This window comes from Thalassophryne amazonica, chromosome 7, assembly GCF_902500255.1.
Source record: "Thalassophryne amazonica chromosome 7, fThaAma1.1, whole genome shotgun sequence".
Lineage (NCBI taxonomy): Eukaryota > Metazoa > Chordata > Actinopteri > Batrachoidiformes > Batrachoididae > Thalassophryne > Thalassophryne amazonica.
In genome coordinates, this window is record NC_047109.1 from 42,296,836 (window position 1) to 42,322,702 (window position 25,867).

General features: G+C 40.3%; 1 protein-coding gene across 1 annotated transcript in view; it reads left to right on the forward strand.

The window, feature by feature from the left end:
- The window catches only part of LOC117513832 (glutamate receptor ionotropic, kainate 3), a 466,610-nt gene that overhangs the window by 390,325 nt on the left and 50,418 nt on the right, over positions 1-25,867 (forward strand). Inside the window, 2 exon segments of the mRNA XM_034174062.1 lie at positions 5,150-5,373; positions 25,119-25,237. Of these exon segments, the coding sequence (XP_034029953.1) occupies positions 5,150-5,373; positions 25,119-25,237 (343 nt within the window).

Here is a 25,867-nt window from a genome sequence, read left to right on the forward strand (position 1 = left end):
ATTATCATTGACATTAATTAAATCAAATGAAACATTATTACTTAAATCCCAATATTGTGTTGCATTTAATTGACAAAGTTATGTGGAAAAAGTTCCTTAACTTTATCAATTAAATTCAACATTTTATTTCTTAGAGTGTATGACGAGATGTTACATCCACAATAAACAATAATTTTACAGATACTTTATCAAACTCATTTGAACAGCTCATTTTAACAATTATGATGAGATGTTAAATCTGTAATAAACATAATTTACAGATTCTCATATGAAGGAATGAAAATGCAACTGTTTTACCAAACCATTACAATATAAATATTATAAATATTTACCTTTTAGACAAGTCCAAATGCGTTCTCCACCTCATGAAGCACATGAGCAAAGCTGCAGCTGTAGATAATCTCTCTGCGATTCCAGCGATAAGAGATGGTTTCATCAGCAAAATTCTTAGAGCAAATGCATCGTCCACTATGAAATAATTATTCTATATGACACAGCATCTATCGGCACAAAGCATGGCATCCAGCGGGACAAAGCGGGTTGCATTGGCACCACAAATTGTGTGACAGTGCGGGGTTTAAATTTGTGCAAATGTCAAGGTGGCTTTAGATTCAGAGACCTGGATGTGACCATATCTGGGTGGGTAGATACACCACATTTTTGTCTGATCACCCAAGGATGATGAAATAACAGTTGATGTGGCCAACGGGCTCCTTCCGATGATGTCAGACGGTCAATGGCCATATAATGAGGCTGACACTTAAACATTCTATAGGCATTTTATCATTTTCCAGTCTAAGCTGCGACCATGGTGGGTCATATGTTAGCAAGAGAGTGTTAATACAAAGAAAATTTTGATACTTTCAAAGGTTTAACTGCCTTCAACAAAATGAATTTGAACAGCTCAGGTATGTGAGAACGTGATGGCCACCCCACTCTCCTCCTTTTTTGTCATGCTCTCTTCACGAAAAGCACTGCATTTTTGTGATGGGAGCAAGAACCATAGATTAATTTACTTTGCGTGATGCCATCACGAAATGGCATGAGATTGGGTTGCAATGTATATGAGCCACCCTGGTTCCAAGATGGCAGCCACCCTGAAAGACAACTGGTGTATCACCAACTCCCAAAAGTAAGGCATCTACAGCTGTATGTAAAAGTTTGGGCACCCCTGTTGATTTCCATGAGTTTTCTTTATACATCATTGGTTGTTTGGATCAGCAATTTCAGTTAAATATATCATATAGCAGAAAAACAGTGATATTTGAGAAGTGAAATGATGTTTATAGACTACAGAAAGTGTGCAATAATTCTTTAAACAAAATTAGGCAGGTGCATAAATTTGGGCACCCCAACAGAAAAAAAAAAAAATACATCAATATTTAGTAGATCCTCCATTTGCAGAAATAACAGCCTGTAAACGCTTCCTATAGCTTCCGAATGAGAGTCTAGATTCTGGTTGAAGGTATTTTGGACCATTCCTCTTTACAAAACATCTCAGATGTGTTGGTTTCTGAGCATGGACAGCCCGCTTAAAATCACACCACAGATTTTCAAGAATACTCACGTCTGGGGACTGAGATGGCCATTCCAGAATGTGGTACTTGTTCCTCTGCATGAATGCCTTAGTAGATTTTGAGCAGTGTTTAGTGTCGTCTTACTGAAAGATCCAGCCCCGGCGCTTTGTCACCGATTCATGAACATTGTTCTCAAGAATCTCTTGATATTGACTGGAATCCATGTGACCCTCAACTTTAACAAGATTCCCAGTACCTGCACTGGCCCCACAGCCACACAGCATAATGGAACCAACTCCAAATTTTACTGTAGGTAGCAAGTGTTTTTCTTGGTGCATCTGGCAGGGAATCTCAGAACGAGGCTTATCTTCCCCCCAACCAGTGATGTTCTTTTTCAGCCATGCATATTGCCCCTTGTTATGTCCAAACAACAATTTTGTGTTCCAATAATTAGTGCTAAATATATTCAAATCAATAAAATGACAAGGGTGCCCAAATTTATTCACCTGCCTAATTTTGTTTAAATAATTATTGTACACTTTCTGTAAATACTAGAAACGTCATTTCACTTCTCAAATATGTTCATCTGCTATATGATATATTTAACTGAAATTTCTGATCCAGACATCCAATGATTCAAAAGGAAAATCATGAAAATTATCAGGGGTGCCCAAACCTTTGCATACAACTGTATGTGCCACAGCCAGGTTTTACATGGACACACCCTCAGCCTTTTCCTGTTCCATCATTTTATTCAGTGTTGCGGGAAGGTCATGTACATTGTCCTTATCTATGTTCTGTTCTGGCCCCGCTTTTCTTTAGTCATTTAGCAAGTCAGAAGTAAAAAGGGCCTCCCTTTGTGAGTTGCATAGTTTTTAGAGAATGTATCTATGTGGTAATTAAGCAAGTGCCCAACTTCGTTACAGAAGAGTTGTAACAGAATAGATGCTTCTCTTCTTAATGTGTAGTCATAAACACAAAATAAATAATGGCAGCATCATTAAATTTTGTGGTGATCAATATAATATTTCAATATATTCTCATGACATGTTTCATACTCAACAAAAATATAAATGCAACACTTTTGGTTTTGCTCCCATTTTGTATGAGATGAACTCAAAGATCTAAAACTTTTTCCACATACACAATATCACCATTTCCCTCAAATATTGTTCACAAACCAGTCTAAATCTGTGATAGTGAGCACTTCTCCTTTGCTGAGATAATCCATCCCACCTCACAGGTGTGCCATACCAAGATGCTGATTAGACACCATGATTAGTGCACAGGTGTGCCTTAGACTGCCCACAATAAAAGGCCACTCTGAAAGGTGCAGTTTTATCACACAGCACAATGCCACAGATGTCGCAAGATTTGAGGGAGCGTGCAATTGGCAGTGTATTGAATGTTCATTTCTCTACCATAAGCCGTCTCCAAAGGCGTTTCAGAGAATTTGCAGTACATCCAACCAGCCTCACAACCGCAGACCACGTGTAACCACACCAGCCCAGGACCTCCACATCCAGCATGTTCACCTCCAAGATCGTCTGAGACCAGCCACTCGGACAGCTGCTGAAACAATCGGTTTGCATAACCAAAGAATTTCTGCACAAACTGTCAGAAACCGTCTCAGGGAAGCTCATCTGCATGCTCGTCGTCCTCATCGGGGTCTCGACCTGACTCCAGTTCGTCGTCGTAACCGACTTGAGTGGGCAAATGCTCACATTCGCTGGCGTTTGACACGTTGGAGAGGTGTTCTCTTCACGGATGAATCCTGGTTCACACTGTCCAGGGCTGATGGCAGACAGCGTGTGTGGCGTCATGTGGGTGAGCGGTTTTCTGATGTCAATGTTGTGGATCGAGTGGCCCATGGTGGTGGTGGGGTTATGGTATGGGCAGGCATCTGTTATGGACGAAGAACACAGGTGCATTTTATTGATGGCATTTTGAATGCACAGAGATACCGTGACGAGATCCTGAGGCCCATTGTTGTGCCATCCAAGAACATCACCTCATGTTGCAGCAGGATAATGCACGGCCCCATGTTGCGAGGATCTGTACACAATTCTTGGAAGCTGAAAATGTCCCAGTTCTTGCATGGCAGGCATACTCACCGGACATGTCATCCATTGAGCATGTTTGGGATGCTCTGGACCGGGGTATACGACAGCGTGTACCAGTTCCTGCCAATATCCAGCAACTTCGCACAGCCATTGAAGAGGAGTGGACCAACATTCCACAGGCCACAATTGACAACCTGATCAACTCTATGCGAAGGAGATGTGTTGCACTGCATGAGGCAAATGGTGGTCACACCAGATACTGACTGGTATCCCCCCCCAATAAAACAAAACTGCACCTTTCAGAGTGGCCTTTTATTGTGGGCAGTCTAAGGCACACCTGTGCACTAATCATGGTGTCTAATCAGCATCTTGATATGGCACACCTGTGAGGTGGGATGGATTATCTCAGCAAAGGAGAAGTGCTCACTATCACAGATTTACACTGGTTTGTGAACAATATTTGAGGGAAATGGTGATATTGTGTATGTGGAAAAAATTTTAGATCTTTGAGTTCATCTCATACAAAATGGGAGAAAAAACAAAAGTGTTGCGTTTATATTTTTGTTGAGTATATATATTGCATATTTCATGCATATGAATGTCCAAGCACATTTAACTTTCAGAAGAGAGTTTAGTTGGGCCGCACAGCAAATTAATTGTGCTTTTTGTGAAAAAAGCACAAAATTTGGCACACATATTCTAAATTAACTGATGTTTATTTTCAGATATTGAGCCATCTTGGAACTGACCTCTAATGACCTACAGGGGTCAATGACAAATTACACAGGGGCCAAAATTTAAAAATGTTCCAGTCATATTGAAAGGTATACCACATCATCTTTTCTGATCATAAGATTCCAAAAAGGTATATTTTGGGCTATGTGTGACTGAATGGCAAAAATGGTTCATTTCAGTTTGTATAGGGGTCAAAAGTTAAAGTTGCTGCAATTTTGGTACAAAGTGCTGCAAAATATTGGGTGAGCTAATAGGATTAATTAATGGAATACTTTTGACTATGTTGAATGCTTGGTCTCCAAAGTTAAGGTCAAATAAGGTCAACGTCCATTGGATTCTATGACATTTGTTACCCCGTAACATGATAACTAAACATGATAACATGACAACATGACAACAACCATCCCTGGTTCTCAAGACCAGGCACCTAAGTGGCTCTACTCTACTATTTTCTACTCTCCTATTTCACTCTTCCTTTTTAGATATTTAGATATACCTTTGTATACTGGCATAGTTCCACCTTAGAATTGGAATATAATATATAAGATATACATTACTGAATTTTCATGACAGTTCGTGCAAACTAGTCCTTTTTATAACCCTATTAACTCAACCAGTGATTTGCATTTACCTTTTTTGGAATATTCCTGATCAGACAAATAATAATACAATAACATACTTTTGGAGGGACATTGATTTCTTGATATATGAGTGTGATGTTTTTTTTTTTTTTTTTATAAAAGGCATTAAACCTTCTTTTCATTTGGCTGTGTCTTTAATACCAACACTACTGCATTAAAAAAATTAACCAAATGTGCTTTATCTTCACTACAGAGAGCAGACTTGGCAGTGGCTCCTCTCACCATCACCTATATGCGTGAAAAAGTCATTGACTTCACCAAACCATTCATGAGCATGGGCATCAGCATCCTGTATCGCAAACCCAATGCCACCAACAACGGCTTCTTCTCCTTCTTGAACCCCATGACGCCCGACATTTGGGTGTACATCCTCTTGGCCTACTTAGGCGTGAGCTGTGTCCTTTTTGTCATTGCCAGGTAAGTCCAAATGTCACATGCTGTTTCTCCTGGGAGTCCTTCATGAAGTATTTCAGTGCACATAGTAATTTACTGTGTTCTCATTGCAGGCTGTGAGTCCACAACCCACGTGTGCAGTGGTGGGCACAGTTCCGCTAATCTGCTAAATGTTTTCATTATCAGACTAGCTTTTCAGATAACTTTGAAAACCATCATCGGACCAATTATCTACCGATAAGTTTTGGTCCGATAATTTTTAGACCGCGAACATATTTTTGCAGATGTGTTAAACAAAGCTTAACAGTTACATACATTTATTAAGTCTAAAATTAACATACATTTATTAAGTCTAAAATCAGTTGAGTACTTACCTGTTAAATGTTTTATAGTAGATGTGCAGTTCTATTCTCTGCAAACAGAGGAGAGCTGGTTCCAGAAGAAACTGCGTTATCCTCTGTAGGCAAAAGAGAGCATGTCACAGAAAAGAACACAAACTCATTTCTTTTGAACCCATACTCATACAGTCATCCAGAGGCATACATTTTTAACTTATGGTTAGAATTTTAACCAAACTAATTTCGGAGAAGTTATTTAAATTAATGTCACGTCTGAAGTTTTATAAAGGGAAAACATCAGATATATGTTTTAGTTTTAAAGTAATGCACTAATTTTGAAGGTTTTAGTGTGGACATTCTGTGTTGAGAGGTGCATTATAGGTACCCTCAGTACATTCACGACAGAAGAAATGCATTTGAGATGCTATGATCATGCTCCACACGGACAACAGCATTAAACTCTTTGTATATTGTGCCTAAAACTCTCGTGAATATATTCTCTGGGTTTATAGATGTTGTTATTGTGTTTGTACACATCTTAAACATAGCAGACACTGATTATCTGGAATTTTGTTTTGGCAAGTTTTCACAGTCTCTACTGCCATCTACTGGCCAGTAGTGTTCATGGCAGTATGAGCATCTGGACGCCAGGAGATGGAAGTGTTCTATTTATTTTGACACCGGATATATCAGACGGTTATTTAATTATAACTTGACTTTTTTTTTTGCAAACGTATGGAGCACACCTGGGGACATGGTGGTTAATTTTTTTTGGCCCAGATTATTGCGTTCCCTTGCAATACTTTTGCATACCCTCGCATTATTATTGCGTTCCCTCACAATATTATTGCGTTCCCACGCAATAGTTTTTGAGTTTCCTTGCAGTAACCTAATATCACATTAAAGCTCATGCCTATCAGAGCACACAGTGAGTGAAATCAGGTGCTGGAGGAGACTGAATGCAACCTATTCCCTTATCTGTCGTGAATCCTGTTGCTGTCTGCTGTGTGTGTCTGTGTGTATATGTGTGTGTGCATATGTGTTCCGTCTCCCCCCACCTGATTCCACTCACTGTGTGCTCTGATAGGCATGAGCTTTAATGTGATATTAGGTTATTCTGATAGGCAGTATAGGCATACTTTAATATGATATTAGGTTATTGCGAGGGAACGCAAAAACTATTGCAAGGGAACACAATAGTATTGCGAGGGAATGCAATAATCTGGGCCAAAAAAAGTTAACCACCATGTCCCCAGGCGGGCTCTGTACAAATGGCATTTTTTTTTTTTTACAAATAAAAAATGGTATATTTTAAAAAAGCACATTTATATATGTAAACACCCAAGACACACCTCACATTAACGTGTTAGTTTTTAAATAGAATGACTGAGTCAACCAATCAGTGCTTAGTGGAGGCACATTTTACCCATATCCCTTTCATATCTGTCTGTGTTTGTTACAAAACTTCAGAATTAGTGCATTACTTAACATTAAAAGCTATATGTTAAATTTAAATTTGTACAAATGACAGAATTGACATTAATGGAGTTATTCTATCTGTGTTAATTTTATTTTTAAATCCAAACCATAAGTCAGCACTGCTTTATTTTTCAAGACCTCCACCTTACGGCGAGGCTGTTGTTGAATAGAGAGTTGAGCGTCTCTGCTATAAGCTATGTAGTAAACAGGAGATTCCAGTAGTTGGCAGTGCGCTCAAAGACAGAAGTGCTGACTCATTGTTTGGGTCTGTAATCATCTTTGCTGCTACCAGAAGTGATCGTGGTGTTAAAACTCAAAATCAGCTTGTTAGTAGCTGCAAGTGTACTGGAAACAATACTGGAAGTTATTGGTTATCTGTAGCTTCTGATAAATTTTTGGGTGGTTTATTGGTTTAGCTTTATAAAAGAAAATTTTTCAGTTAGCTGATTATCTGTTATCGAAGCTAACTGTTTGGTTAGCTGTGCCCACCACTGTCCGTGTGACATGATGTGTTAGCGACTGGGTAGTTTTCAAGGTACTTATGTCTGCATGGGCTCTCTACAGCCCGGAAGTGGGAGGATAAATACGGTGCATCCAGAAAGTATTCACAGCACTTCATTTTTTCCACAATTTCTTAAGTTACAGCCCTATTCCATAATAGATGAATTTCATTTTTTTTCCCCTCAAAATTCTACTCACAACAGCCCATAATGACAATGTGAAAAAATTGTTTTGTTGTGTTTTTTTTATAGGTTTTTCCAAATTTTATATATATATATATATATATATATATATATATATATATATATATATATATATATATATATATATATATAAACACACATGCACACCCACCAAACAAACAAACTAAGAAATCACATGTACGTATTCACAGCCTTCATGGAGCTCAACATTTAGCTAAAATGCATACGTCGCCAATGATCATCCTTGAGATGCTTCTACAGTTTAATTGGGGTCCACCTGGGGTAAATTCAGTTGATTGGACATGGTTTGGAGAGGCACACGTGTCTACATATAAGGTCCCGCAGTTGAGAGTGCATGTCAGAGCACAAACCAAGCATGAAGTCAAGGTAACTGTCTGTAGACCTCTAAGCCAGAATTGTCTCGAGGCACAAATCTGGGGAAGGGTACAGAAACATTTCTGCTGCTTTGAAGGTCTCAATGAGCACAGTGGCCTCCATCATGGAAGAAGTTCAGTCTCATCAGAACTCGTCCTAGAGCTGGCTGCCCAACTCAACTGAGTGATCAGGGGAGAAGGGCCTTAGTCAGTGAATAGACCAAGAACCCGCTGGTCACTCTGTCAGAGCTCCAGTATTCCTCTGTGGAGAGAGGAGAACATTCAGAAGGAAAACCATCTCTGCACCAATCCACCAATCAGTTCTGTATGGTAGAGTGGCCAGACAGTCTCCACTCCTGATTTGAAGACACATGGCAGCCTGCCTGGAGTTTGCAAAAGGCACCTGAAGGACTCTCAGACCATGAGAAAGAAAATTAACTGTTCTGATGAGACAAAGATGAAACTCTTCTACAAGAATGTCAAGGGGTCACATTTGGAGGAAACCAGGTGCCATCCCTACAGTGAAGCATGGTGGTGGCAGCATCATGTTGTGGGGATTTTTTTTTTTTCAGCAGCAGGAACTGGAAGACGAGTCAGGATGGAAGGAAAGATGAATGCAGCAGTGTACAGAGACATCCTTGATGAAAACCTGCTCCAGAGTCCTCTTAACCTCACATGGGTCATCTTTCAGCAGGACAATGATCCTAACCGCACAGCCAAGATATCAAAAGAGTGGCAAAAGAGGGCAGCTCTGTGAATGTCCTCGAGTGGCCCAACCAGAGCCCAGACCTCAATTCAACTGAACATCTCTGGAGAAAATGGTTGTGCACTAATGCTCCCCATCCAATCTGTTGGAGCTTGAGAGGTGCTGCAAAGTGGAATGGGCAAAACTGCCCAAGGTAGGTGTGACAAGCTTGTGGCAAAATATTCAAGAAGACTTTGAGGCTGTAATTGCTGCCAGATGTCCATTTACCAAGTATTGAGCAAAGGCTGTGAATACTTATGTCAATTCTATTCAATACTTAATCAATTGAAAACAACAACAAAACAAACAACAACAACAAAAAAAACCTTTTTAATGTTGTCATTATGGGGTGTTGGGAGTAGAATTTTGAGGGAACAAAATTAATGATCAATTTTCGAATAAGACTGTAATATAACAAAATGTGGAAAAAGAGAAGCGCTGTAAATACTTTGCAAATATAGCATAGATACAAAGCCTCCAGTCGAGTTAGGATCCCTGTCTTTCTTTTTTTCTTTTTTGTCGCATTTTTCTTAAACAGGCATACAGCACTGTTAAGTAATCATTTGAGAAAATATAAGATCACCACTAAATCGGTTGTCTCTGCCGTCAAGAAATTTCATCAGAGCAGATTATTTATAGATGATTCTCAGCATTTACTGTCATTATAGATGGAGATGAAGTGTCTGATTGGCTGAAAAGTACGTTTTAGGGCTATGAATGTGAAAAATATCCTGTTAGCGTAATTGTCAGTATTTCCTGCTGCTTCTCATGCAAAGTGGTGCTTGAGGAAGTTCTTGAAAAGAGATGTGGGACTTGAGAGCAGACAGCTGTGCTCTTCTATCCTCATTCATAGTTGTGAGACCAAACACTCTGGAGTGTCTTCATACATGAAGCAAATCATCTTAAATTGTCCCATCAGTTCCATAGATAAGCCTAGATGAGAAAGATACATCTTTGAAATTGATGTCAGCACAAGTAGGTAGTTTTAAGGTATCTGGCTTTTACCAAAACGACACTGGTTGTGCATAATCCATCAATCCATGATTGTTCTGTGCACCGGTAACTGCAAAGTTACTCCATCCCATCCAGCATGTGGAGATGAGAACTCAAAAGCAACTAGAGCACAACACCAAACCACAGAGCACAAACCTCTGCCACCATGAGTTTCCAGTTCCACAAAATTTTACCTTGGAAAAAAAAAAATTCAACTTCAAAGTCATGTCAAAGGGGAGGTGATGGTCTAGTGGTTAAGATGTTGGGCTTGAGTCCAGAAGATCATGGGTTCAAATCCCTGCCTGACTGGAAAATCACTAAGGGCCCTTGGGCAAGGCCTTTAATCCCCCATTGCTCCCGGTGTGTAGTGAGCACCTTGTATGGCAGCACCCTGACATCGGGGTGAATGTGAGGTATTATTTGTAAAGCACTTTGAGCATCTGATGCAGATGGAAAAGCCCTATATAAATGCAGTCCATTGACCATTTATGTTAGAAGTGGCTTTTCATAAGCTAAATTAGATGTGATCAAATGTCAGGAGTACAATATGTATTTAGTTAATGCACTTGAATATAAGTTTTTTTGTTGTTTTTTTGTGGTGTCAGGTTTTTTTTTTTTTTTTACTTTTTCGGTTTCTGAATTCTTGTTCAGATAATTTTTGGCACTTGGTTTCTGACTGATAACTGGAAGATAGACAAACAGTAATAAAATTGGAACATCCATCCAATTTTGGTCGTGTAGGTAAATCCAGAAAAATGAGAGTGACTGAGGCATGTTGGATTGAGATATATTGCAAAATGTACACCAAATGGACTTCAATATTAAATTCAAATGTCCACAAAATCCACAATCCAGATCAGATCTGGATCAAACTTTGTCAGGCAACAGTGAGTAACAGTCTGCACCTCACTTCAAATATGATAGTGATTGGGGCACGTTTGATTAAGATATAATGTACAATATACATTAAATGGGGTTTTATTTGTTATACGAGGTCTGTGATGAAAAAAGCTGTCCTTTTTATTTTTTTCAAAAAATAAATGGATTTGATTCATATGTTTTTATGTCAGACAAGCTTGAACCTTCGTGCGCATGCGTGAGTTTTTTCACGTGTGTCGGTGACGTCATTCGCCTGTGGGCAGGCCTTGAGTGAGGAGTGCTCCACCTCGCCCGTCGGAATCTCTTTGTCTGAATAGCCGCTGTGGACGGCGCGCGTTGCTTTATCAACATTTTTTCTGGACCTGTGAGGGATATCCGAGTGGACACTATTCGAGAAATTAAGCTGGTTTTCGGTGAAAAGTTTAACGGCTGATGAGAGATTACGGGGTGTTTCTGTCACTGTAAGGACTTCCCACGGAGTGGGACATTGCGCAGCGCTTCCAGGCACCGTAGTCGGTCTGTTTCGACCTGAAAACATTCTAATTTAAGGCTTAATTCACCCAGGACGTCGTGAGAGAATAGAGAAGATTCAGAACAGGCCAGCATGAGGACTTTATGCGGACATTCCACTGTTTAAGGACATTTTGTAATGAAAAACGTGCGCGCAAATTCAACCTCCGTGTTGAAAACCATTTGTAAAATTCAGGCGGCTTTTGATGGCTTGAAACAAGTTAGTAACTGAGAAATTGTTTAACAGCTTGGGCATGTTCCAACTTGCCCGTTAAGGTTTCCAACGGAGGTGTTTTTCCTGTTGTGACCCCCCGCGGTCGGGTCCGGCCCGACATGCGACTCTGCCCGCACGTTCTTTCATTACAAAATGTCCGTTAACAATGGAATGCCCAAATAAACTCCTCATGCCGACTTCTTCTGAAAGTTCTCTTTTCTCTGACGACTTCCTGGGTCAACAGAGCCTGAAATGTGAAAGTTTTCAACTTGAAACGGCGAGACGCTGCTGCCTCAAAGCGCAGATCGCCGTCAGGTGCTGTGGGCCGTCCGTAAAGCGACACTACCAGACCAAAATCTCTCATCAGCCGTTAAACGTTTTACCGAAAACCAGCTAAATTTATCGAATGGTGTCCACTCAGTTGTGCCTTACAGTTTTTGAAAAAAGTTTTATGTGTAATCACACGTGATTCAAATCCATATGGTTTTTGAAAAAAAAAAATAAGGTCCATTACTTTTATCACAGACCTCGTATTTCAGTGGCCACAAAATCTGTAATCTGAATCAGATCCAGATCGAACTTTGTCAGTCGATTAAGGATACCATCCTACATAATGCTGTCAAATATGAAAGAAATTTGATCTTTTTTTGACCGGGTTATGACTTTTTTCAATCTTAAAATTTGTTCAATGTTAAATATAGGGATTTTACCAATTTTCCCAGATTTTTCCTGACTTTGATCTTTAATCTATGACCTATGACTGTGAAAGTTGAATCAGTTCTTACCTATCAGGATATGAAACTTAAAAAAAAAAATCATAACAATATATGAAAAACTGTGGACTCCAACTCCTCCAACTTCTTTGGCAGAGGTAATAGATGCTACAGTGGCTGATTTTTTTTTTTTTTCCTATCTTTCTAGTGGTGCTGGTGATGGCAGGAGGTGGGGTAGATTTGAGGCAAAGTTGTGATGAAATATGGGAAAGGCTGAATGATGACAGAATCAAAGGCTGTGAATAATGAATACTGCTGCACCACATGTGTTGAAAAGGACCGTCTGATCATGTGAACACTCAACTGGCGATCTGAATGTCACGTCACGTACGTGAACTCTGGTCCACATGATGCAGTGTTTCTCCATCAGCACACCGCTCGCTGGACACATGCACCACTCACTGGACACGTACGCAGCTCACTGGACATGCATGCGGGGCTGGCTGGACACGCCGGGCCAGCAGATATGGATATGATAAGTGTGCACTGCTTCATTCATGTCATTGGCTATAGGTGCTATTGATGATATTGCCTCTACTGGTGGTTGGCTCTCACTGCGGTATTGTATCACTTCCTGTTCCGGAGCACAGCGGTGTTTTGCTGTATCTGATAGCTGTTTAATCTGCGCAGTTAGATTGATCTAGTTAACTAGATAACGATTTGGTTCACAGTGTAATCTTCACATGCCTTAACTAAAGCACTCCCTCTGCTGAATCGCCTCTAAATTATTTACACATTATTCCCTCTGTGTGTTTTTAGGAATCCGCTAGCTTAGTGCAGCTACTAGCTCTTAGCCGGTTTAGCATGGCGGCTTCTCCTGTCTCTCCTGCACTTTTCTGCTCTGGGTGTGAAATGTTTAGTTATTCCTCGGCCTCCTTTAGCAGTAATGGTACTTGTAATAAGTGTAGCTTATTCTTAGCTTTGGAGGCCAGGCTGGGCGAATTGGAGACTCTGCTCCGCACTGTGGAAAATTCTACAGCTAGCCAGGCCCCTGTAGTCGGTGCGGACCAAGGTAGCTTAGCCGCCGTTAGTTTCCCTCTGGCAGATCCCGAGCAGCCGGGAAAGCAGGCCGACTGGGTGACTGTGAGGCGGAAGCGTAGCCCTAAACAGAAGCCCCGTGTACACCGCCAACCCGTTCACATTTCTAACCGTTTTTACCCACTGGACGACACACCCGCCGAGGATCAAACTCTGGTTATTGGCGACTCTGTTTTGAGAAATGTGAAGTTAGCGACACCAGCAACCATAGTCAATTGTCTTCCGGGGGCCAGAGCAGGCGACATTGAAGGAAATTTGAAACTGCTGGCTAAGGCTAAGCGTAAATTTGGTAAGATTGTAATTCACGTCGGCAGTAATGACACCCGGTTACGCCAATCGGAGGTCACTAAAATTAACATTGAATCGGTGTGTAAATTTGCAAAAACAATGTCGGACTCTGTAGTTTTCTCTGGGCCCCTCCCCAATCGGACCGGGAGTGACATGTTTAGCCGCATGTTCTCCTTGAATTGCTGGCTGTCTGAGTGGTGTCCAAAAAATGAGGTGGGCTTCATAGATAATTGGCAAGGCTTCTGGGGAAAACCTGGTCTTGTTAGGAGAGACGGCATCCATCCCACTTTGGATGGAGCAGCTCTCATTTCTAGAAATCTGGCCAATTTTCTTAAATCCTCCAAACCGTGACTATCCAAGGTTGGGAACAGGAAGCAGAGTTGTAGTCTTACACACCTCTCTGCAGCTTCTCTCCCCCTGCCATCCCCTCATTACCCCATCCCCGTAGAGACGGTGTCTGCTCCCAGACCACCAATAACCAGCAAAAATCTATTTAAGCATAAAAATTCAAAAAGAAAAAATAATATAGCACCTTCAACTGCACCACAGACTAAAACAGTTAAATGTGGTCTATTAAACATTAGGTCTCTTTCTTCTAAGTCCCTGTTAGTAAATGATATAATAATTGATCAACATATTGATTTATTCTGCCTTACAGAAACCTGGTTACAGCAGGATGAATATGTTAGTTTAAATGAGTCAACACCCCCGAGTCACACTAACTGCCAGAATGCTCGTAGCACGGGCCGAGGCGGAGGATTAGCAGCAATCTTCCATTCCAGCTTATTAATTAATCAAAAACCCAGACAGAGCTTTAATTCATTTGAAAGCTTGACTCTTAGTCTTGTCCATCCAAATTGGAAGTCCCAAAAACCAGTTTTATTTGTTATTATCTATCGTCCACGTGGTCGTTACTGTGAGTTTCTCTGTGAATTTTCAGACCTTTTGTCTGACTTAGTGCTTAGCTCAGATAAGATAATTATAGTGGGCGATTTTAACATCCACACAGATGCTGACAATGACAGCCTGAACACTGCATTTAATCTATTATTAGACTCAATTGGCTTTGCTCAAAATGTAAATGAGTCCACCCACCACTTTAATCATATCTTAGATCTTGTTCTGACTTATGGTATGGAAATTGAAGACTTAACAGTATTCCCTGAAAACTCCCTTCTGTCTGATCATTTCTTAATAACATTTACATTTACTCTGATGGACTACCCAGCAGTGGGCAATAAGTTTCATTACACTAGAAGTATTTCAGAAAGCACTGTAACTAGGTTTATGGATATGATTCCTTCTTTATGTTCTCTAATGCCATATACCAACACAGTGCAGAGTAGCTACCTAAACTCTGTGAGATAGAGTATCTCGTCAATAGTTTTACATCCTCATTGAAGACAACTTTGGATGCTGTAGCTCCTCTGAAAAAGAGAGCTTTAAATCAGAAGTGCCTGACTCCGTGGTATAACTCACAAACTCGCAGCTTAAAGCAGATAACCCGTAAGTTGGAGAGGAAATGGCGTCTCACTAATTTAGAAGATCTTCACTTAGCCTGGAAAAAGAGTCTGTTGCTCTATAAAAAAGCCCTCCGTAAAGCTAGGACATCTTACTACTCATCAGTATTTGAAGAAAATAAGAACAACCCCAGGTTTCTTTTCAGCACTGTAGCCAGGCTGACAAAGAGTCAGAGCTCTATTGAGCCGAGTATTCCTTTAACTTTAACTAGTAATGACTTCATGACTTTCTTTGCTAATAAAATTTTAACTATTAGAGAAAAAATTACTCATAACCATCCCAAAGACGTATCGTTATCTTTGGCTGCTTTCAGTGATGCCGGTATTTGGTTAGACTCTTTCAGGCATTACCCTGACCTCTAGTAATACTGTGAGAAATCTTGGAGTCATTTTTGATCAGGATATGTCAGTCAATGCGCATATTAAACAAATATGTAGGACTGCTTTTTTGCATTTACCCAATATCTCTAAAATTAGAAAGGTCTTGTCTCAGAGTGATGCTGAAAAACTAATTCATGCATTTATTTCCTCTAGGCTGGACTATTGTAATTCATTATTATCAGGTTGTCCTAAAAGTTCCCTGAAAAGCCTTCAGTTAATTCAAAATGCTGCAGCTAGAGTACTAACGGGGACTAGAAGGAGAGAGCATATCTCACCCATATTGGCCTCTCTTCATTGGCTTCCTGTTAATTCTAGAATAGAATTTAAAATTCTTCTTCTTACTTATAAGGTTTTGAATAATCAGGTCCCATCTTATCTTAGGGACCTCATAGTACCATATCACCCCAATAGAGCGCTTCACTCTCAGACTGCAGGCTTACTTGTAGTTCCTAGGGTTTGTAAGAGTAGAATGGGAGGCAGATCCTTCAGCTTTCAGGCTCCTCTCCTGTGGAACCAGCTCCCAATTCAGATCAGGGAGACAGACACCCTCTGTACTTTTAAGATTAGGCTTAAAACTTTCCTTTATGCTAAAGCTTATAGTTAGGGCTGTATCAGGTGACCCTGAACCATCCCTTAGTTATGCTGCTATAGACTTAGACTGCTGGGGGGTTCCCATGATGCACTGAGTGTTTCTTTCTCTTTTTGCTCTGTATGCACCACTCTGCATTTAATCATTAGTGATTGATCTCTGCTCCCCTCCACAGCATGTCTTTTTCCTGGTTCTCTCCCTCAACCCCAACCAGTCCTAGCAGAAGACTGCCCCTCCCTGAACCTGGTTCTGCTGGAGGTTTCTTCCTGTTAAAAGGGAGTTTTTCCTTCCCACTGTCGCCAAGTGCTTGCATACAGGGGGTCGTTTTGACCGTTGGGGTTTTTACGTAATTATTGTATGGCCTTGCCTTACAATATAAAGCGCCTTGGGGCAACTGTTTGTTATGATTTGGCGCTATATAAATAAAATTGATTGATTGATTGATTGATTGTTTTATTGACTGTTCGTCTATAACCATGGGCCATATACAGAGGAACACAAGGTTCATACTAGTACTGTCCGCTCGATAAGAGGGATTCAATAAATTGCACTGTTTTTTTTCCCCCACAGCAGCGACATCCACAGACAATGGCAGGCGTGTCCTCCTGCGACCTGCAGCCATGAGGCACATGTCACTACATGATTTCTCCACATTGTAATAATTAAAACATATATCCCATTTGCAACGCGGTAACCAGCAGAACACTGTGCGCTGGACACGGCATGCCGGCTGATGTGTTTATGACATGAGAGCCAGCTCTTCATGAGACGAGATTCCGGTTGATGTCTTCATGAGAGGGGCTCATCAGGTAATTCATGTAAAACATAAAAGGGAGAACAGTAATAACATTATTTCATTACTAGGTGGAGGCTCACTTCGCTCTTTATAACAGGAATTAAATATAATAAATTGTGGTGGTTTTTTTTCCATTTTTTTCTCTGCTGCTGTGTGCGTGACTTTCCACGTGCTTGCACTGTGTTCATGCGCGCAAACACGAGCTTGCACATACACCATCACCATGGACCATGTGTCCCTTCCGACAGCAGGTGGACTCTTTCACGGTTCCCCATTTTGTTTTTGGTTCGCAGATTTTCTTCAGGTTTCTGAGTCTTTCGTGATATGTGTGAAGGGGCCCTAAAGTGCTTGTGGCCACATAAAAATGGAGAGTGCTCTGAAAAACATGCTGCGTGTTTTGCTTTTTTGTGTAGGTAGTCTAGGCTCATTGTTAGATTGAATGTGTAGCTGTGGATGATGGCCAAACCTTTCATTGTTACTGCAAATTTGTGATGGCTGACTTATTACATTACTTTGAACCATTTTGAAACATTTGAACCATCCATATTTCAAATATTGTTCCACAGTCTGTATGAAAGGGAAGACATCACAATATGACCTGTAATATACCACAGAATGGGAAAGTAAATCAGGAATTAAATAATATATAATGTGTCTCTAGGGATGGTGCCAAAAAATTTCATTGATACTAAAAATTAATTAACCCTATGCTGCGTTCCATTTACTTTGTAAGTCATAAGTCGCAACTGAGGTAAATGCATTCCATTTTCCACACGTCACTCTGCAAGTCCGGTTGCTTTCCTGAGTGGTTACCTTCCAAGACCCAAGGCGGTTTCATGATGTTATGGTGATGTTAAGTGCAGCACAGCACATGCACCCAGAATTGACTTGACCGCAATTTGGAAAATAAGTTGGATGCCTTTAAGATTTTGGACTATACAGTGCTACAAAAAAGTATTTGGTCCACCAAAGAGACCTTATGGAATAGAACAGATGAGCTTAGTTATATTTGTTTTTCAGTGGCTATGTACCTTGTGGAGGGTTTAATGAGTGAGCTGAGATGGTACTACTCAGGGTCTCACTGGACTACAAGTTGTGAAGATTTAATTGAAATGGTAAATGGACTGCATTTATATAGCGCTTTTCTATCTGCATCAGACGCAAGGCATCAAACGTCATACAAGATGCCCACTACACACCAGGAGCAACTGGTCAGGCTGGGATTTGAACCAAGTATCCTCTGGTCTCGAGCCGAACGCTTGCTAATTTAATGTTTAGTTTGAATCATGGGGTCGTTTTTGTTCCCATCATTTACTGAGTTGGCCAGTATTAGTGGCACCAGTTGATGAACAACACATTAAAGTGTATTTTACACAGAAGAATACTGCAGCCCCATGTCCACAGACACCAGTAGGACAGTACTGTGTGGACAGTTGTATAAATTGGACAGAAAAAAGACAGAAATGCTAAAAAACAAAAAAATATGACTTTTGTGACTGTCGTTGCTCGGATCAGAAATGTTGTAGTGTGAACTCAGAGTATGATGGGTTTCAACAAACTAAGAAGTTAATTTCAACATTTGAATACAAATGGAAAGCACCACTAACTGAAAACACCGCTTCAAAACATTGCAAATCCTTTGAACCAGTCATGAGCAGCATGGTGGCTTAGTGGTTGCCACTGTTGCCTCATAGCGAGGAGGTCTCAAGTTGCTTTTGGCTTGGTCCTTTAGATGTTGTCCCAGTGTTTGCTCCACCTTCCTCCACTCCCAAAGTCATGCAGTTTAGGTGAATTAGAAAACCCCTTTTACACCAGGCCAACGTAGAGTTGTGTAATATGACATACCGACTACGTTGAGCTTATGCAGCCCTACGTCGCAATATGCTGAGGGACGCTGAGGGATGCAAACGGGTCCACGAAAGGGATGTAAATAATTAAACATGCAGTGTTCCACGCAAGTCTACACAACACTCCGCACTGTATGTAAATCTACAGTACTGCGCTGCTGTACACTGAGTGTCCACAACTGTACACAACCCTACATCAAGGCGAAAACTCCTTTTAAGTTTTTTTTTTTTTTTTTATCAGCACATACCTAGATTACTAGATTCATCCTGCTGGACTTTGCTTCAAAACCACAGATAAAGAAGAGGCGGGCCGGCCAAGCTTCCACATCCACTAACTCTTCATGGACAGATCACTGGCGAGAGGACATGTCCATGTCCACTCCTCATGGACAGATCGCCACCGAGAGAACATGTCCATCGTCCATTCCTCATGGATGGATTGTGTGTGCAGTCGCTGGCTACAACTCCGCGGTGGTTTTGCCTCCTCAAGCTCTCTCACGATTGTGGAGTGTTAAATAAAGTCCATTAACCCATGGAAATAATGTATTGTGACTTTTTCCAGTGTATCAAATCCATCTGCATGTCCAGGTAGTCTGTAAAAACAGCGTTATGGAGCCAAGCTTCTCCCCCTGCACGCAATTTATTTATTTTTTCCCTTTTTCCCTTTCCACTTACACAGCCATTCGCGAGTACTAGATATGCAGCACAAGTGAAAGGGGCTCACCTCTAAATTGAGCATAGGCATGAGTGAAAGTTTGTCTATATGTGGTGTCCTGTCCACTGTGTACACTGCCTGGAGGAGCCCAACAGTGGATAGGCGAGATATTTCCATTTATTCACGTAAAGGCTGGATTTAGTCAGCAGTCATATATGATCAGGAAAATAAATTTACAAATCTATGAAATTGCAATAAGCACTAACATCTGCTTTCGGAATTGCAGCTACTCCATTACAGCCTGTAAACTTGAAATTTAAAGATGATTTACAGGAGGTAAGGAGCACAGAAATATATTGTTCCTCATATATTCCACACCTATCTCAGAAACTGAAGAAGCATGTTTCAAAAATAAATTAGAGATAAAGAAATGAGGTGGTGGATACAGACTATTAAAAGTGTTGATAGGATGAGCATTCATGCTTCGGTAAGCGAGTAATGACATTTTTCGCTGTGTACTTATCAAGTCACACAGCAGCACAGTTCGAGACGAATCATGTTTTAAAATTCTACACTGCAGTGCCAAACTTTTAGGTACATCCATTATGCTAAAAACCTTTAAAAATGATTGAAAACTGCTAGACATCCAGTACTTTAAAATACATACTATATAACTATGTAAAAGCTAGGTTTTCCCCCCAAAAATCCATTATTTACTTTTACTGATAAATGGCATAATTTGTTTTTTGTCTCCTGTACTATGTTAGAAAAGCACACATTTTGTTAGATTGTTACAGTCATTTTGTTATTTATTTATTGTCTGAAACTGTCTGGGTGATGCCAAATCCCAGGCAATAAACCAGCAGAGAAGCAGCATTTTATTATTGTTGTGTGGTCAGGCCAGCCCTTCTTTGTTTGCTTTGTCAGGTTTGCATCTTGGCAATTTAAGAAATCACATCGTTTTTGTTGTTGTAATTGCAGCCTATAGAGATTTCGAATTTCATTTAATGAAGGAAAATAAAAAAATAATATCCCAACACTATATCATTTTCAAAATTTGAGCCAACAATTTTGCGCAGCACTCTCTATCTATCTATCTATCTATCTATCTATCTATCTATCTATCTATCTATCTATCTATCTATCTATCTATCTATCTATCTAGCTAGCTAGCTAGCTAGCTAGCTATCTAGCTAGCTATCTATCTAGCTAGCTATCTATCTAGCTAGCTATCTAGCTATCAGACCAGAGGATCTTTCTTTCATAACCCAGCCAGACTGGAAAATCAGTAACGGCCCTTGGTGGGCAAGGCCCTTAATCCCTAGTTCCTCCCGGTGTGTAGTGAACACCTTGCATGGCACCCCCCTGACATCATTGTGTGAGTGTGTCTGTGTGAATGGGTGAATATGAGGCATAAATGTAAAGTGCTCTGAGCTTCTGATGCAGATGGAAAGGCACTATATAAAGAAACATTTGCATTTTTGTATATAGTTGTTGTCAAATTTCTTTCCAAATAAAATAGAAAACATGAAACATTAGCATTTTCACTATTGTGTTCAAGTCTGTTTACATATAAAACAAAAACACATTGAAACGTGCATTTCTGATGACATGGTACCATTTTCTTTAGCTGTATTTCTGAATGGAACAAGAGCACATTACAATGGTTACATTTTTGAATGGTGACACGTGCCACAACTGTCAGGCAATATTGTCACAGACTGCAACAGGGTTTTCAGTCAACAAATGTAGTCACGCATGTGTTGAAAGTACTATGAAAATCCAGGGAGTATAAACATTTGACTTATGAAACTTGGGTCAAACATGACTGACTTCAACAAGTTCATATATGTATGGATGTAAATACTACAAATTTCAGTCAGGTTTAGTGCTTGTAAAGCTAACATCAAAAGGCCACTGGCTATGAGTATGACTTTGTGTCCAGTCAGTACAATTTGGAAATATGTGATTGTGTTTGTACAATGTATCTGTAATTAAATGAGTGAAGGTATATGAATAATTGTGTAATCTGTGGCTGCTAGGAATAGACGATATGACCTGAAATTCATATCAGAGTATAAATTGAATCTCTTCATGGTAACAGTATATATTGCAGTATAAACGTAGGTGTAAAAATTATAATGTGTTTCTGAATCAGTCCCTTAGCAAAGGCAAATTGATAAAAATAAATGAATGAAAAATGACAACAAAAACAAAAACAGATATAATGTAATTTTGAACATTGATTGGACAGATCTCAAAACTGCAGCTACAATTTGCCAGAAGGTACATCTAAGATGCAAGCCTAGATTTTATGTTTTAGCGAAAGAATTAAATAAATGTATTTATTGTTGGATCAGTGGCTGACGTTTCATCTCTTGAACACTAGATGGTAGACCCGCTCTGAATACATGAACCATTTTCAGGACAGTCCCTGGCACTTTTCTTCATTTACAAAACTCTGCACAAAACCACCACCAAAAAACAAACAAAAAAACAAACAAAAAAATTAATAATAATAATAATAGTAATAATAATATACTTAATTTACTCATATTTGAAGTCAGTCTGGGTAAATAGTTGTTACCTGGCTCATTTTGTTTTTCTAATCCATGTCAGAGCACAGACACTATGTGTGCGCGTGTGCTGTAATGATCACTCAGCCATGTGTGTGTGTATGTGTGTGTGTTTGTGTGTATGCACAAGACTGCATGGGACACTAAGCTTGTGCGGGAGGCGCGCATGCGGGAGGTGCACGTGCGTGCGCCTGCCACTGGACAGCCTCGTTCAGTTTGCTGGCATTGTGCCATGCAGTCCCTCAGACGGAGCGCCTTTCCAGGGAACTTTCTTTTTTCTTTTTGCTTGTTTGCACACTTCAGGAGCACAATGCAACTCTGGACACCATGATAGTTGGATTATCACATGGAATTATTATTATTTTTTCTTTTGGGTGAGAGGATTCTAACCGCAGGCTGCTGTCCCGGCTTCATGCCCACGTTCGCGCTGTGAGACACTCCTGGACTGCTGTTGGAAGTAAGATTTATATTTACTGATGGTGTAATGGCCTGGCACAATTTCCATGTTATATCTCCTCTAGAGTTAGAAGGTGAACATTTATTACAGTGTGACATCCGTCCAGCTCCGAGTCTGATGTGTGCAATGACACGTTTCTGTGCACCACAGAGAGGCGCAGCTGCCTGTGTGCCTGTGAGACAATAGTTCACATTATTTATGTCACCCATGGGGGAATGGACAAATATCCATACTGTAAGGTCTGTTGTGGATATAACAGCCTGTACAGATTTGCGGCAGCATTCGCGCATTAATGCACGGAGCTTTCGGTTTGATAGCCGCTGTTCACATTCACTGTACATGATAATAATTCAGAATTATTATTGTGATGAAACGTGCCACATACATATCAACAGTTCCGTTGCGCTCCAGGGAGAGGGGGGCGGACATTACTATACGTGGCTTGTGCAGGTCATACCGGCAGGCTTTGCGATGCCAGATCCATCTCAAGGTTCCCTCGTATGCGCCCAAATCATTTTGGATCCTGTTTTTCCGCCATCGGAATATATAAATTGCGGTTAGATGGTCCTCAGAAAACACATGGACCGCCATCGCTCGGAGAGTTTTGAACATGTGCATCACACTCCGGGCCACTGGCCGGTTTTGACCAACCGTGTAGACATCCGCAGATGGCTGTCAGAACGTTTTGGAACTGAAATCCAACATCTTTAGGATGTACGCCAATTCATAGGTCCAATGCCATTCTGCATGATTCCTGCTATGTGTGATGGGGTATAAATATGATTGCTTTTGCTTTACGTTATGTCTAGATGGCAAGCTATTTGAAAACCACCTCCTTTTTATGTAGGCTGTTCTCTTGGCTGACAGTTAATAGTGTTGTTTAGCAGACAGTCTGCAATGAGCTTATGGCTGTGCTTGCCAACATAAGCTTTTTAGAAATTAGCAGAGGAATAGAATATTAGATCAGCACTGATGCATTGTGCCGAAAACAAGCACTTAAAACAGCGAAAAGGCCATTCACTATTTTTTTTCACTTGTGTCCTGTTTGCCTAGTTCTGTGCACAAAACCTTTCCAACTCCCCCATGTAGAAACTGGCCTTTTCATTGTCACTGTATTTGGCCATGGCTTTTAGTTTAAAATTAAAGTAGCACAAAACGAGACTGAAGGAATTAATTGAAATGGTACGGGGTGCCGCATTTGTACAGCAGCTGCCCAAGGCTTCTCTGAAGTGCGCAAATGTTATTATTAAGGCCACAAGAGCTCGTAATGGTAAGAGAAAATCTTTGAAATGGAAAGTCTATTGAATATACTTGACAGTGCTCATAATGATGTGGAAGGAACAACACTAATGCAAAACAACATGAAGGAAACCAATTCCTGTTTACTTTAAAAGGCCAGTATTGTGCAAAACATGCTTTCATTCAGCTTTTAAAGTTAAATATTGTTGGAGTTTGACTTTAATCTGTCATAAAGTTCAACAATTATGTAGCTTTGGATGTTGAAATTCCCTTGTGACAAATGAATGACTTGTTTTCAACTTCTGCTACACATCATATCTGGACTCATGATGTATGTGGCCATATCTTCTACCAGGCATTAAGCAGCACAAAGTGCAATGCAAGTGTTATTACAGTTTTCTCTGACTGAGATAATGCACTAATTTATCATTCATCAATTTAATCTATTGTAAGCAATGAATGTATGAATATTTAGGACTGTTGGTTGAGAGACAGATAGTATGTGTTGGTGTGGTGATTCATGGTCCTGCTGGCTGTAGAGGTTAGCTCCTGTAGACAAGTCAATGCTTGTTTGTCCTTTCTCAGCGTTTGATTGTGTGGTTACATGTTTTGGTAATTCCTAGATTGAGGGTAGGGTCAGCTTTCATTCATTCTGTCCAGAACATACCAGTGTCACCAACCAAAAGGCCCCCCCTAAAAATCGGTACCCCTGCCTTCACTGTGCATGCATCATTTTGGAGCTTCAGCAGCAATTTACCGATTATCACCTCATCTCTGTTTAAAACTGCACTCCAGTCAACGTCTGTCTTGGTGACAGATATCTGAAGCTTTTGTACAATAATCATTTTCACATAAGTTCAGCATTATTTCATAATAAAAGATGAGGAGGCGATCAGAGCACGACAGCAACACATCCGAGTCTGACTCTCTGAGTTAGACTCTACACCCAAAGCAATCAAAGGGAATAATGGAATTATTAACCATCAGATGAATGTATGTATCAGATGTATGTAGCAGACACTTAAATGTAAGGCTACAAGAAGGGGCCTTATTTTAAAAATGTGTAGATATAACATTTGATATTATAGAAACTGAAAAAGTATGGACACACACACACACACGATTACACCAAAGTCATATTAATAGCTTTGTGGAGGTGCTGGTCTGATGGTGGATGCATTACTGGTCAGACCAACCCTGACATATCTCTGAATTAAAAGTAAAACTTTATATGTTTGTATCTCTCACAATAGGAACAGAGTGAAGTGATTCACCCTGATATACTTCATTATGAATTGTCATTTTTTTGACAGATCAAATTTAATAATTCATAAATTGTTCCAAAACTCATGCAGCTTCTTGTCTCACTTGCAGGTTCAGTCCGTATGAATGGTATGATGCTCATCCTTGTAACCCCGGATCAGACGTGGTGGAGAACAACTTCACTCTTCTCAACAGCTTCTGGTTCGGAGTCGGATCATTAATGCAACAAGGTATGGCAGTGCAGACATCCCCCTCCCTGTCAAAAAGAATACCATCACACCAGCCCTCTTTCCTCTTCACTGCTAGCTCTCACTTTCTGCCTCTTTAACTGACAAGCTCCATGATTTTCATTCCGTGACTGCTTCATAAGACATTTACCTGTCAAGTGTAACTGCCGAGCTCAGTCTTACATGACAAAGAAAGGCTGTTGTCACCTACCCGCTGTTTAAAAAAAGGCAGAGAAGGTGCCAAGAACTTGTCAGAGATTGGCAGGTAAGGATGAAAAACGCTGCTGCATTTATTTCTGTATAACACTCTCTGGCCCCACTCAACAGCTTTCTGAGTGTTAAGACAAAAAGGCTAAGTTAAGGAACATGTCTGACAAATGCAAGCTGTCAACCGCGTTACACTGGATTGGTCTAAATCTTTATATTTTGGAGTATCACCCTAAGAATGACCCGCGATGCTGTTGGTTCACAGAGAAGCCTATTAGACAAATTTAGCAGCAAATTAAATGTTTTTAAATGAACTGTAGCGCAAAGTTCAACTATTTTAATTAAAATTATTTAATTTAATTTAATTTTAATTAAATTTATTTCATTCATATAGTGCCAAATCACAGCAAAGCTGCCTCAAGGCAC